This window comes from Triturus cristatus, chromosome 5_1, assembly GCF_964204655.1.
Source record: "Triturus cristatus chromosome 5_1, aTriCri1.1, whole genome shotgun sequence".
Lineage (NCBI taxonomy): Eukaryota > Metazoa > Chordata > Amphibia > Caudata > Salamandridae > Triturus > Triturus cristatus.
Window position 1 is genome coordinate 804,277,770 of NC_140587.1, and position 13,811 is coordinate 804,291,580.

General features: G+C 47.0%; 1 protein-coding gene across 1 annotated transcript in view; it reads left to right on the forward strand.

Annotated features, from left to right (window-relative positions):
- Window positions 1-390: 390 nt before the first annotated feature.
- The window catches only part of EMILIN2 (elastin microfibril interfacer 2), a 236,171-nt gene continuing 222,750 nt past the window's right edge, over window positions 391-13,811 (forward strand). The window contains exons 1-2 of the mRNA XM_085605825.1: window positions 391-767; window positions 2,380-2,505. Coding sequence (XP_085461951.1) covers window positions 652-767; window positions 2,380-2,505 — 242 coding nt within the window. The 5' untranslated portion in view covers window positions 391-651. The remainder of the gene's footprint in view (window positions 768-2,379; window positions 2,506-13,811) is intronic.

Genomic DNA, 13,811 nt, shown 5'->3' on the forward strand with positions numbered 1-13,811 from the left:
ATCAGCATGGCACGCTGCTAATCATCCTTTCCCCACCAGAGACCCCCTCAGAAGCCATAAATCCTGAAACGTGCACTACTCCGGAGACCAGCCTGGAAATTACAACCATACCTCGGCGCGCATTTTTTTTTACTACCCCCCGAATACGTCTTTTGTGCTTCCAGGAGTTTTCTGGAGGCGTGTTACTCGCCTCCTGGGTTAAGCCTAAAAATGAAAGGGGGGGAGCAAGAGAAATGCTGGAAAAAAATAGAAACGTAAACTTCCAGAAGTTGCTCCGTCATGCAAATACCCTGTGAATTAATGCGCCTGTGGCGGGGTAATAGTGTGGTGGGGCTGTCGCGGTCGGGGGACCTCTGGAGGCACAGAGGGTGGTACAACCAGAGGGGGGCAGAGCCAAGAGGAGGGACCGTGAGGAGGAGAGGCAGTGTGTAGTCCGGCTGCTTGGACAAGCAGCTCTTTTTCGCCCGCAGCCTTCCCTCCGTCGAGCATCCTCCCCTCGCTCCCTGCGGAGTCCGCTTCTGAGAGGCCGAGGGTGGGGTGAGCCCTGAGCTGAGCGGGAGCCAAGGCCTCCCTGCGGTGCTGCACCTCTCCGCCCGGCGAGCTCCCTGCGCTCTCCTCGGTCCCGGGACAGCGCCCCGCTCCAGCTGCAGCATGGCTCTCTGGCGGCAGGGGGCGCTCTCCCCGCTGCTCCTGCTCGGCGGCTGCCTGCTGCTGCTCTGCGAGGCCACCCCGCACCTGCGGTACCAGCGGCCGGGCCACAAGAGCAAGTAAGTGCCCGCGTCCAGGGAGAACTGATCTCAAGTTATGCTGTACGTGTGAAGACTGATGGGGCAAGTCACACTGGGCTAGAGAGTTCCAATGAATACTTGTATCTATCAACAGCGCAGCAGGAGCCGTGGCACTGAAGCCTTAGGGTGAAAGGGGCCGACTTCATCACCATTAGTGGCTGTGTTTTACTACAAAACCAGGGGGTGGGGCCAAACTCCCTTCGTTGTATTAGGGGTCCCTGCACCCTTTGCAGCTACGGGATGCAGCACACCTGGAGGATGGGGGGTTCTGTGCGTGTTCTCTTGTAAAGCGCTCCAATACCTTGTGGAGTTCGAGTTCGCGCTACAAAAAAAAAAAAAAAAGAAAGTGTGGAGAAACGAGGATAGGGTGTAGTTTTTAAGCCTTATGAACATTGTACAGGTCATTGAAGGTCGGGGTATGTCTTAACTTGTTATGTACATGCATTGATGAGGAAATAAAATAAAAATGTTGACAAGGCAAAGTAGAAAGACACAATTGGAACTGTCGTACTGCGCACGCCACCGTCGGAATGGGAGCCTTTCTCCACAGCAGACTATGATGCCCCGCTCCTCTCCATACACGTGCGCGTGCCGAGGGCGAGAATTGAAGAGACCTCCTCATTCCCAGGCAGTCAGTCCCCCTTCACACACACGTTCATGGCGACTCCGCCCGCACTTTTAGCGAAGTTTGAAAGGGCGGCCCCGCCCCCGCCCTAGGGGGCCACCTGGCGTCTTTAGGCAGCCTCGTGCCTCTGGGCAGCTGCGGGCTGATGACTCGGGTGGGAGTCCTTGCAATGTACGTTATTGGCATGAGAAGTTAGGCATGTGTTGCAAAGCTATCACGCACATACATTAAGTAGTCCGGTGTGTCCGGCAGTGAAAGTATAAGTTTCCAATGATTTATGCACAATGTCTAATTAGGTGGCATGGATTGGCATAGACTTTGCTGATGGAACCACATGAGTTGGACATTGGGGAATTTTCGGGGTGGATTTTTAATTTATTTAACAAAAGCAGTATTAAGAAAATGTTAAAATTGTCTGCCAGTGCAGGCGAAGACACTTTAGAGAGGGGACAGGCTTGTCTAGGAGTATGGGGTGGCTGCCTGTGAGTGGGTAGCCGTCCCTAGCAAGGGGAGGGGGCAGACCCCGTCCAATAGATCTCAAAGTGAAATCAGGGCCATAGAATGACAAATGCGTAAATGAGCCCCTCTCCCACCCAGACTGCTCCCCGTCCATCGCTCATCAAATACCCACACCTGGGGGCTTTTTGCATCCAATAGTCCACCACCTCACTCTCTCCTTTTGCTTTTCAAGCCATTAGCCGGAATCTAATGTTTTTGAACAAATGCCATTTCCATTAAATCACACGTTCTTTTCCTACAATCTCTTGGCCCACACATAATCCCTCCCCCTCATGGCTAAAATGGCAGCATCAAAGCTTCTGAACCCTGGTTCCTTTCTGAGATTAAAACATGTCAGGTCCTGCCCCCTGAAGGCTGCTAATTGCCTTGCCCCAGGGGGGCAGATATGAACTCCATTGTTGGTTGGCACTGACGTGCTGTTCCCTCTGTCTCCTTTGTTGTGCTTAGGAACTGGTGCGCCCATATCGTGAACAAGAACGTGAGCTGCGTGGTGACGTCGGGGACGGAGAGCTATTTCGAGGCGGAGTACAGGTGTGCCTGGGGCGACTCGCCTTCCTGCCCCATGATCCAGAGGTAAGTTCACGAGCCGCAGTCACGTGACAGGAAAGTGTCCCTAAACACTGCAGAGAACTTCACACCTTTTTCTAAAACGTACTTTTTTTTAAACGTCTGTTTATTCATTTTAACATAGTGAGTACGATACATAGTCATATATTGCCTGTCGATTTTACGAACATTTCAGCATTTGGACATTCAAAGCATGGCAGAACATAGTATTACAGTGAAGCAAAATTCGTATAACATAGGAAGGCGTTTGTTATTCATGCAATGCAGTGTCTCACGAAGGATCCGTGTTCGACATCTCTTTTTGCTGGGGCGGATGTCAACACATATCCAACATCAACTCCATGTTGTAATGCAATAACTGATTATATAAATAAGACATTTACTTTATAGATTTTTTTAACAATATGAGCGTGTAGTGGTAAGAGCAAGTTGTGTGTCTTCTGGTATGTAGTCTCGGGGGCAGGCAGGCAGGCTTGTACACTCTCTAAGTGTAGCAGTGTTAATGTAGAGGCGAGCTGGCGGCCCCTCAGTGTAGCTACTAGAGTCTGTCTGCGCACCGGACCCTACTCTGGGTCGAGCTTGTTTCTGGCAGTGGGGGGGGGGGGGGGGGTTAGGGGTTCGCAGGGGAGTCACTATCTTCAGTTACATCTTTTGCTTCTCCTTCTCGCACTACTTTGGACCACAGATCTGCTATAGGACGGCGTCGCAGTCCCTTGTTGTCCTCTTCCATCAATGCTCGCTCTTCCGCTCTGGCCCGGGCTGAGACATCCTTTTCCCGGTGCACTGCACCCGACCAGTAGAGGACTTCCGTCCCAGAGCTATCTCCTTCTAGCCCACTCCAGGGCCAGGTCTATAAATCGATTTCCTACTTTTTTTTTAGGTTTAGGTCTGGGGACTAGACCCTAAAACGTACTTATTATTATATGTGCTATTATCTTATTTTATTCAATTGCGTACTCTCTGTGCTACTATGCAATTAAGAGTCTGAAAAAACGCGTGCAATAGAGTCTTCTTCTCTCCAAACTAAAGATCGCTAGTCATTTCTAGAATCCATACAATTATATATAGTTAGTTTGCAGTGCTTAATTTGTGCCGGTGGTTTCAGCTGGCGGGCACCGCGCTCACTTTTGGAAACCAGGATTTGTGTTTTAAAGCAGTTTGACCCAGAGTAAAAGTGAGAGGTAGAAACGGAAGAGCAAGGTAGGAAATCAGTGAGAAGGGGAGAAAACGCACGAAAAAGAACCTGCAAGGGGGAGATAAATACACAGGAAGGGAAGCGTGGTGGTGGAAGAAAGAGGCATCAGATGGAAGGAAACTAAGCAGCCTTGACGTTTGGCAGCTCCGGTATTCTGCAGTGCTGGCTGGTTTAATTTATTTATTTGTTTACAAATTAAGCGCTGGAGTCTCCACGTTCTTTCAAGAACTCAGCAGCTTGCAAAACGTAGAGGGACAGTCTCTACCGCGAAAGGTCAGTGGCGTAACGGAAGTTCATAGCCCCCCTCCAACCTCACTCAGGAGCCCTTTGGGGCTCGGGGCCTCCCGCACTGCGGGGCCTGCAGGGGCCTTTGTTACGCCACTGGCGAAAGCTGGGGGTGTCCAGCTCCTTCCTTCCTTACTGTGCCAAGAAATGATGCAAACACAACATGCGCTGCCTTCCACCCTCCCAGACTTCATGCCACATGCTTGCCTATCACCCATCTTTAAAAGCTGCCCCGTCCACGCCCACCTTGGACGGGGGAAGTGTAACTTGAGCGCTAGCAGGCCAGGAAACAGGATGCGGTGGTTGCGAGATGTGGCAACGCTCGTTTCTCCCTCCACATAAATCAGATACAAGTCTCATATAACCACAATCGGAATTACTTACCGACGCAGGCTGTATAAAGGCTGTCAGTAAGTACTTCTGAATATTTCCAAATGTGTTGGTTTGGTTTTGCACAACTCGCGCCGTTGCACACCAGCCGCATATATGTCTGCCCACAATAGTGCTAATAATATAGACAATTTGCAAAGCGCGCACCACAGATTCAAGTTTCTTGGTACTTAAACATCAGAGACTGCTATAACCCTGCTGGATGGTGTTCACTTTATCAACCTTGCAAGGCTGAAAGGCAAACTCGGCCCTCCGACCTGGAGCCTACACAGATCTTTGCAGCAGGCGCCTAACCCTCTCAGTTATCTTAACAGCATACCGCAGCGCCTGACTTACTGCTTCTGAGATATAGTGAAAGTCTCTTGTTCTGAATTTCGTGCACTAAGTGAAGACAGCGGAGACTTACTAGTGCCCATGTACAGCCCTCACTTTAAGGTCTGTCACGTGACACCCAGCTGTGCATAGCCAGGAAGCTGACCACGGTCAAACACCTCCTCTGAAAAGGCAGCCGGAACAAAATGAGTGAATGGTTGTGTTCTTTGAAACAGGGTAGCCCATTTTACATGAACAGACAATTCATCCATTAGAGAGCTGTTTTGCCACAATTTGTGGTACCATATTATTGGCTCTTGTGCAACAATGAGTGTGCCAATTGCTTTGAATTGTAATTGGTGGGTGTATGGAACGTTGTAAATGAATCATTACCAGCTGCAAGGCAATGGCCCTACCAAGGTCCCGCCTCCTTGAAGGGACATTGTACGCCATGATGCTCTAACATATCTATGGTCGGTTCATCTTTAGGCCTCACCAGTAGCAGAGCAGAATGGTATAGCACACTTGGCTCACCAAATCTCTTCTAAGCGCTAGCACTCGCGGACAGAAGAACATACGTTAGAAGAATAGGGATAACATGTTAAAACAGGGCAGTTTTTATTAGTGTGCAGAAGTTTAGGATGTCTTTGGTGTCGTAGAGGTCAAAATGTGGGATTGCCTTGAATGGCGTGAGGGATTGTGGCTGGATACCATCCGGTGAGATACACCGGAAGATAGCAGTGTCACTGTATACATCCAGCTAAGGCCTTCACTGTGTCTAAGGGTTCGCTATTCGTACATCTATGCTCAACATCAATCAATCATAGCATTTATACAGCGCACTAAATACCCGTGAGGGTCTCAAGGCGCTGGGGGGGGGGAACGCTGCTGCTGTTCGAAGAGCCAGGCCTTGAGGAGTCTCCTGAAGGTTAGGAGGTCTTCCGCAGGCGGATGGGGAGGGTGTTCCATGTCTTGGCAGTGAGGTGGGAGAATGATCTGCCGCCGGCGGTCCCTCTTTGGATGCGGGGGACGGTGGCGAGGGCGAGGTCTGCAGAGCTGAGCTGGTGGGTGGGGGTGTAGAGGCTGAGTCGGCTGTTGCGGTACGCTGGACCGGTGTTGTGGAGTGCCTTGTGTGCGTGGGTGAGGAGTTTGAAGGCTATCCTTTTGTTGATGGGGAGCCAGTATGTCTCTCAGGTGGGGTGTGATGTGGCTGCGGCGAGGGATGTCGAGGATCAGGCGTGCGGAGGCGTTCTGGATGCGTTGGAGCCGCTTCAGGAGTTTGGCCGGGGCTCCTGCGTAGAGTTGGCTCCCTTCCTTCACGCGAGTTGGCACAAGCACCCCTAATTACAGGAAGCCATTCAGAAGCCTTTTCCAGTGATTAGGCTGGCTGCTTTCTTCACATCTTCCAGTCCAGTGCATCAGCTTATGCTGCAGTGGCCCGAGGACCAGTGAATTCCTGGAATCCACTCAGGCATTAACCACCTGTAGGAATCCGGACGCAGAATGTGGCGTGTCACTTTCAGGTATAGGTAAAGCAAGGGGGGCTTTTGAGGGATAAGTGGAATCAAAGATAACCCCCAAGGTTCTAGCACTATCCGATAAAATAACCTCATGGCCAAAAGTTGTCTGGATGATGTGACTTATTGTAGGAGGTATGTAGAGAACCGAATTGGGAAGTTAGCTTGCAGCCCACTGAAATTTGAACTATGTGTAGTTCACACCTGTACTATTTCCAAACAGCTTGGCACTCGGATACAGTGAAATGCCCATTTTCCTCTTAATGGGGTATTCACCAGATGTAGACCCAGCGGTGAATTGAAATCGAGGTTAAGGTGGACGTATTATTAAAGCAGGAGAGGAGTGAGGTCTGAGGGACTGACTCCACATGGACGGGCTGATGCTGATCTGAAGAAAGATTCCAGCTTCGCAGTGCTTAATTTGAGCCGGTGGTTTCTGGTGCTGGGCACAGGCACTTAATTGTCAACACCAGCGCTTGTGACAGTATGCTACAGGGTGGCGCTGTTTGGCTAATTTAGAGATGACAACAACAGTTAATTGTTAATTCAATATACAATAAAATGACTATTACCTGCCGCCCAAGCCAGTCGTATAGCTTGGGAGCCTGAAATAGAATTGTCACATTTGTAGATGTGTGATGGTTAATAGTTGTGTTTTTGCTATCATTGGCAGCATGGCAGGGGCAATAGGTGATGCAAAGCAGCAGTGGCCTCCTGGCGAGAGCCCTGGTACTTATTTTTTTTATTTTTACAAATTAAGCACTGCAACTTTGCTCACCATGTGGTCTACTTCAGAGCGGAATTGAACCACCTACTCCAAGGCTGACGCTGTTTGACCGGAGAGCTGTGGTCAGGACTGCTAAAGGCTGCAGAGAGGTCCAGCAGTATCATAAGGTGGAGCCATCTTTACCTGCTGGAGTGAGCGCTTCACCCCTTTCATTGCTAGGTCTGGCTTGGTAGCACCAATGTCTGTCACATCTATTGTTACAAATGCTTTAAAATATATGTATCGTGGGCTTTGGCTCCGCCTAGAGGAATATACCTCATGCTGTCGGCTGTTTGAGGTATCATTCTGCCTCCTATGGAGTGCTTACATTTTAAAGTATGAGTCACTATATTACATCTCAAAAGTACGCAAAATCATAATGTGGCAAATTCTTTATCTCATAGATGTATATAGAAAACATCTTGGTTACTTTCAATGTAGTATGCTTTTTTAATGCTTAATCTGGCCAGAACAAAAAATAGATGTAATTAACCAGTGTTATGCTAAACACAAATCGAATTATCTCCTGCTGTTTAATTAATAGGTGTTATTGCCCAGCTCAATAGTGCTTATATGACCTTATTAACATCGAAGAGAGCTACTTGCAGCGGGACAGCGCTGTACTATAGCTGTTACCTGTTGAGTACCTCCATGCAGGGGAGAACCAGGGAGCCTGCCCAGCAGTCGTTTTTCGAGTGATAAAATAAAGTCAGACTCATGTCGACTCCTAACGAAATAGCCTCTTACAAAATAGCTAACCCACAAGATTTAGGGAGGGCGGGAGAGAGAAAATATGGAGTGTAAAAAAGGGGATTTACGAAATGTGTCACCCCTTGAATGAAAACATAGGAAACCATATGCTTAAGTTACTTGAAGTTGTCGATGTTTTTAGTAATATGGGTTGTGCCCAGCGGCCATTTTCGCTATGTTCTACCCCAGTCGTTATTGTTTGATGGAACTCTTTTCAGTGTTAACAAATGGACCTAAGGTGAAGATTTCTCAGGCTGTTCTAGTCTAGGAAACTTGTTTTACATATGTATCTGTTCTTGAAGCGAATACACTTTTTCAAACGTAGATTTTTTTGCAGTCCTTTCGTTCATGATTTCAATGGCAACTTCCAAAATCAGAGAAGTTACTCCTGCCCAGTCACTAATGGGTTAATGTCCTCAACTTTGCCTTGAGTATCAATATTTTCACTTTAGCGTTAAGAACTGTTGCTGCTGAGGTAATTAATTCTTCAGCACAGGACCCAGAGAGTTTAACATTGTCACTTTCTTTTGCAATCTTCACGTTGACAAGACCCTTCAAAATAGGGGTGGGTGGGGGTGTCGCGCATGGGAGGGGTGGGTCGCGAGAGAGCTTAAGAAAAAAAATATAATAACTTACCTTTCCGTCGGGTCCCACGTCTCTGGTCCTGCTCTCCTGCTTCCGACTTTAAGGGCAGGAAGCAGGCAGCCAGGCTCCCCCCCAAAGCCAATCACAACAGCGTTGTGATTGCGCTCAGCCAGGTGCTTGTAGGGGTGGGCATGTTCTCCATGCAGGCTGTAATGCAGCCTGCATGGAGAAGGGGAAGGTGCGCATTACTGGTTTGGGCGGCCCAATAGCGCCGACCAAACAGTCATTGCGTGCTTTGTAGTGGGCAAACTACTCCTCGCTTGTCCTGCTCTGTGAGTAGAGCAGCCCCGCCCACCCACAAAGGAAACATAAAATGATAAGAACTAAAAGTTCTTATCATTTTATATTTCGTTTCCGGTGCTCGAAAGCTGTGGGGCGACGCTCCTCCGCCATAGTGGAGGAGCCACCACTTCAAAGGGTGCTTCCACCTGTACTTATTACAAAGAGAGCTTTAGGGCGGAAACTTTCTCCTTGAGCTCAATAAAGAATACACTGCATTAAAAATAAAAGTTTAACTATTTCACTTCACAATAAAGGGTGTTGCTCCTTTATGAGGAAAGGCAAGATTGTGCAGAATAGTTTCCCTAAAGGTTTCCAAAATGGCTCCCCCTTCGTTTATTTGGCTCAGTTTTTATACTGCCAGACTCTGCCTTGACAACCCCAGCGACTTGCTTCAGCATCTCTACTTACCAACGTCATCGCCTTCTCAACTTCTCATGTGCCATCCATCTACCCGTGGAATCCCATTGGCTATGGAGATGCCCACAGCCCCGGAATGGGAGGTGGATTGTGGTCTCCAGCACTAACACCATACTGCAGTGGCCTCTGTCCCCCAACCGGCTGTCGAGTCAAGTCAATACCTCTGCAGGGGAGTACCACAGCTCTGGCACCGCACTTTGGTAGACTATATGGACTTCAAGTACGCAGGGGGATTTCCACGAAATCTCGCCATGCACTCCAGAGAAGGGGGTGGATCGAATGGTCCCTCACTACCAGTTACTGACGTGTCAAGTTAATTTTGACTAGCAAGGTGGAGCAATCTACTTCAAGTTGCCTTCTTGCTTTCCTTTACACTATGTTCTGTGACTCCCCAGCATAAATGTCCATGCCGTGTGACAAGTCTGTGAAGTTAGGAAGAGTTCGGTAAAACTTCTTAGCTCGTGCATGAACCAATCGCCAGTTGGTATATTTTTATATGAAACCTTCAATATTGTTTGCGTAACAATTATTTTTCAACTGTTGCTTAAAAATTCTTGTCAGTTCAGTTTCACTATTGTTAAAAGTGCTTGCTTGTACTATAATATGTGAATGGGAAACTGGCCTAGTCCTCTTCAGCAGTTCTGATATTACTTCTTAATTTTTTTTTCATTGTCAAACTCTGAGTGTTGGACACAAAACAGAATTAACGCTTTTGAGCAAACGTTTATTCTTTGTATGTGGTCTACATTTTGTATTGACTTGTAGTTTTGTTTACTCTGTTGATTGGAAATAATCCTAAAAGTTCTCCTCAAAGTCTAATAGGATGACTTACAATTTTTGCCAGTGGAGTTTCCATCTACTAGAATGGCGGAACTAGCTATGTCACCCTACTGGTGATAGAAATTCCAGTTTTTTGGGTTGGCTCCCACTGCAACGTACGTTTCTCTACCAGTGCCTGTCTCCATGGTGGATGCAATCACTCTGGAGAAAAGAGCGGGAAAAACTCTGATTACTATTCTGCTAATGTAGTTGTAGTATGCGGGAAATTTACATCACCTAATGTGTGCACTAAAATTGTATGCTGGCGTGTGTGTGGACATTGTCAGTGCTACATAACGTTTCTCCCTAAACTATTGGAAAGTCTCTCTCAGCATTCTAAACACAGCATGCATATGTTTAGTGTGACATTACGCCACCCTTTCCACACCCTTCTGGGTGCTAACCCTATCAAGCAGAATTTGTAGCAAATTTCAAAGGATGCTCCTGTAGTGTTCCCTGCGATTTGCTGTGGTAGATGGAAGCCCTCTCCGCAGTATGTAGGACACATGATGGCTCTCTTCCACTCAGGAGAGAGATTACTGACTGCGCTCCACTGGAACCCCAGGCTATCATGGTACAGCTGGGTGGTAATGACGTCAGCAGGCAGTAAATCGGCGAATTGCTTGATTTTCTGCCGCCCAGAGTAGAAGAGTTACTTAATGTTACACCTTTCTGCCTGAGGTTTACCACTGGGCAGAAGAAAATCACAACCAGCAAAGCATGGATGTGTCTTTAGCAAGGAGGCTTCTATTTGCATTCCTCTGCGAGAAATGAGTACGTTTCCCAGGTGCATATGTGCACCGAAGCGCTTTCCAGGCGGCGCTAGATGTTCCCTCAGTGTTGAATGTGGACTGCACGTCCATTTGAAGATGCTCAAGGAAGCCAGGGAGACATGTTTGCTTTGCAAATGCTTGATGATTTGGACTGTTTCATAAAGCTGTTTGTTAAATTTAGACCACATGTAATTAGCTAGAACTGAGATGAAGGTGGACTCGAAGGGCCCATGTAGCGCCTGGATCACCCATGTGAGGGGCTGGCCTTAATAAATTCTTTAATCAAGCTGTCTTCCTAGCGGTGTTTGCGCGCTGTTCATGCTTCAATATACATCTTCTGCCTAGACTATCAGGGTTTTGGCGCTATGCAATGCAGTGGCTTTTGTTGTGGCGTTCATGTCAACTTTCAGCATAAAAATGTGTTTGTGCAACTGTTTGGTCCACATTACGCTATGAAAATACCCATTCTAAACCTGAGTAAATCTGTGCTATTGTCCCTTCATCCAAAGGCGACTCATCCGCGTAGAGCCATTTGCAAGCCGGGCTATGCGCAAAGGGGTGGGCAAGCACAGGACATATTTGAAGCAAAGTTCTTACACTAGAGTCTGAAGAAAAGTATCTCAGTACAGAGCTAGCTCCTACAGGTAGCTACCAGGAAGAAGGAAGTCGAGGGGATTGACCCGCTGTCTCAGGCACCTATTTCCAGATAGGGAAAATAGCGACTGTGGCTGTTTTCATTTTTACATAGAAAGGACTTTGTGGTTTATTCGAGAGGCAAACACAAGGAGATGATGGACGGAGCGCAGACTCTTTTCAGACACTCACCCCCAGAGACAGATCTTGGTTGAATCCAACAACATTCTTTAGCTCACTCCGCCACCTCATTTCAGACCCAGCTATATGTAAATTAGTCTTGACCCTGTACCTCATGGGAACAGTACAGCCCGATCTGCCAAGCCAGGTCCTCCCTGGACCAGAAACAAGCATCCTGGGACCGGTTTCAGGGAATCACCCTTCATCAGCCAGGCTAGCTTGAATCGAGTGGCAAAGTGAGCATGTGACCTATGTATGGGCATACCCTGCCAACTTAAGGCGATCAAAGCACACGTGGGTCCCTTGATCACTTTGCCACTGGATTGAAGCTAGCCTGATGAAGGGTGTTACCTAGAAACCGGTCTCAGGTTGCTTGTTTCCAGTCCAGGGAAGACATGGCTTGGCAGTTCGGGCTGGACTGTTCCCATGAGGCACAGGGTCAAAACTGATTTGCATATAGCTGGGTCTGAACTGGGGTGGCGAAGTGAGCTAAAGAATGATGATGGATTCAACCCAGATCTGTGACTGGGGGTGAGTGTCTGAAAATTTTCAGGGCTCCGTACATCATCTCCTTGTGTTTGGTTTATTGGAGAGGGGCATGTTGTTGTGTTAGCTTGTGGGAGAGCTTTATTTCCCTCTTTTTTTGCACATGTAACATAGTACCATTGAAGTAGCGGGTACCTGTGTCTCATGCACACGAATGTGTCTTGGGGATTTTACAATGTTACCCTCTCTGCAGATGCGTTTTGGTGCAGTCCCGCGGTCACGTGACCGCGTGTGATAAATAGCGACTGGGCAGGCGGAGTCAGGGAGACGACCTGCACCACGACCGGAGTTATAGTTTAGGTGCATTGTACAGATGGTTTGAGTGAACTGATAAGAAAATGCTCCATTCTCCCAGTGGGCTACTAACTGTGACATCATTTTGTCGAAATGTGTATGGAGTTGTCAGAATTTCATTCGACATGCATATAGTGTCTTAAATATCGTCTATTATTAACACCAATGGGACGATATTTTTACAAACCATATTGAGCACACAATATTTACGCCAGGTGATATTCTGGCAAAGTTATTCTGGCACCTTTATTTTATAGAAGTTTCCCAAATGAAAGAGCCTGAAACAGATTCTTGTGTGTGCACGCAGAGGGTACTGGGAAAGAACGTTCCGTGAAATGCAGAACAGTTCAGAATGCCCTGGACAATTTGTTTTTAACCAGTGCAACACCTTATCAACCTTCAAGGGTCCAGTTACAGAGGCATTCCTATGTGTCGGAGTGCATGGTGGTGTATGCCTGAGTATTACAGCGATCTGCTACTCCTCATCTGGTTCCCAATATACATTCTCTCTAAATACCAGAACTTAGACACACAAATGTATGGCATTCACAAAGATTTATGTTCTATACCTGTTGCATCTCTCGGCAATGCAGTGTGATATATCTTGCCATACATATCCAAATAAATAAATTCGATTTTTTCTAAAATTTCTTTTCTTTTTGATTTCTTGCTTCTTTTCATGGAACGAATGTAAAAAGTGAACAGACGAATCAGCATTTTCGTATGAGCAAGTAATAATACCCTGCAAGCCAAACCAGCTTTGTGAGTGAGTCAGCAGTGGTAGTTTTTCCATGAGTTTCAGATTTTTCCAAATTGTAGGTCTGACTAATGCATGGAGCATGCTTTGCGGGGTGGGCCCATAATTTCTCTTGATGTCATCATAATGAACTTTATTCTATATATATAAAAATAGACTTTAAAAGTACAATAAAAAAGACATATGATACAATAAATAAACAGCATATTATCCAATACATTCTAAAAATAATTCATGAAGAACAGTATCATATTTATTCTCTTGATGTACTTCTTGTACTTGTTGAGATAATCCAACTACTTAAGCACTTCACTTTTTAACCCACCGGGTATCTTAAAATATAGAAAAATACACCCCGGTTGGAGAGGATAGGAAGGTAAATAGGCTAATAAATACTAGCCAGTGTTGTTGAGGTTGTGGTTGCCTTGCGGTCATCATCGGATGGCCTAGGACGCGTTACCTCACACTACGTCACCTACCAGTGGATAGATTCTATGTGGACGAGGACATCCTGGATACCAGGAGTGTGTAGTATGTATTCCCTCCAGGTGGTCAGCCGGCTGACCTTAGTATCTGAGTGAAGTAGATCACATGTGCCTTGGAATCTCATTACAGCATCTCAGTGAATTGATGAGGCTGCACTAATGAAGCAAATGCCAGACACGTACCACGTAGATGATGCATTTGATTAAAGTTCTGTACGCGTGTTACCTGCTGTGGCTTTCGGACTATGTCGTCTCATGTACTAGTC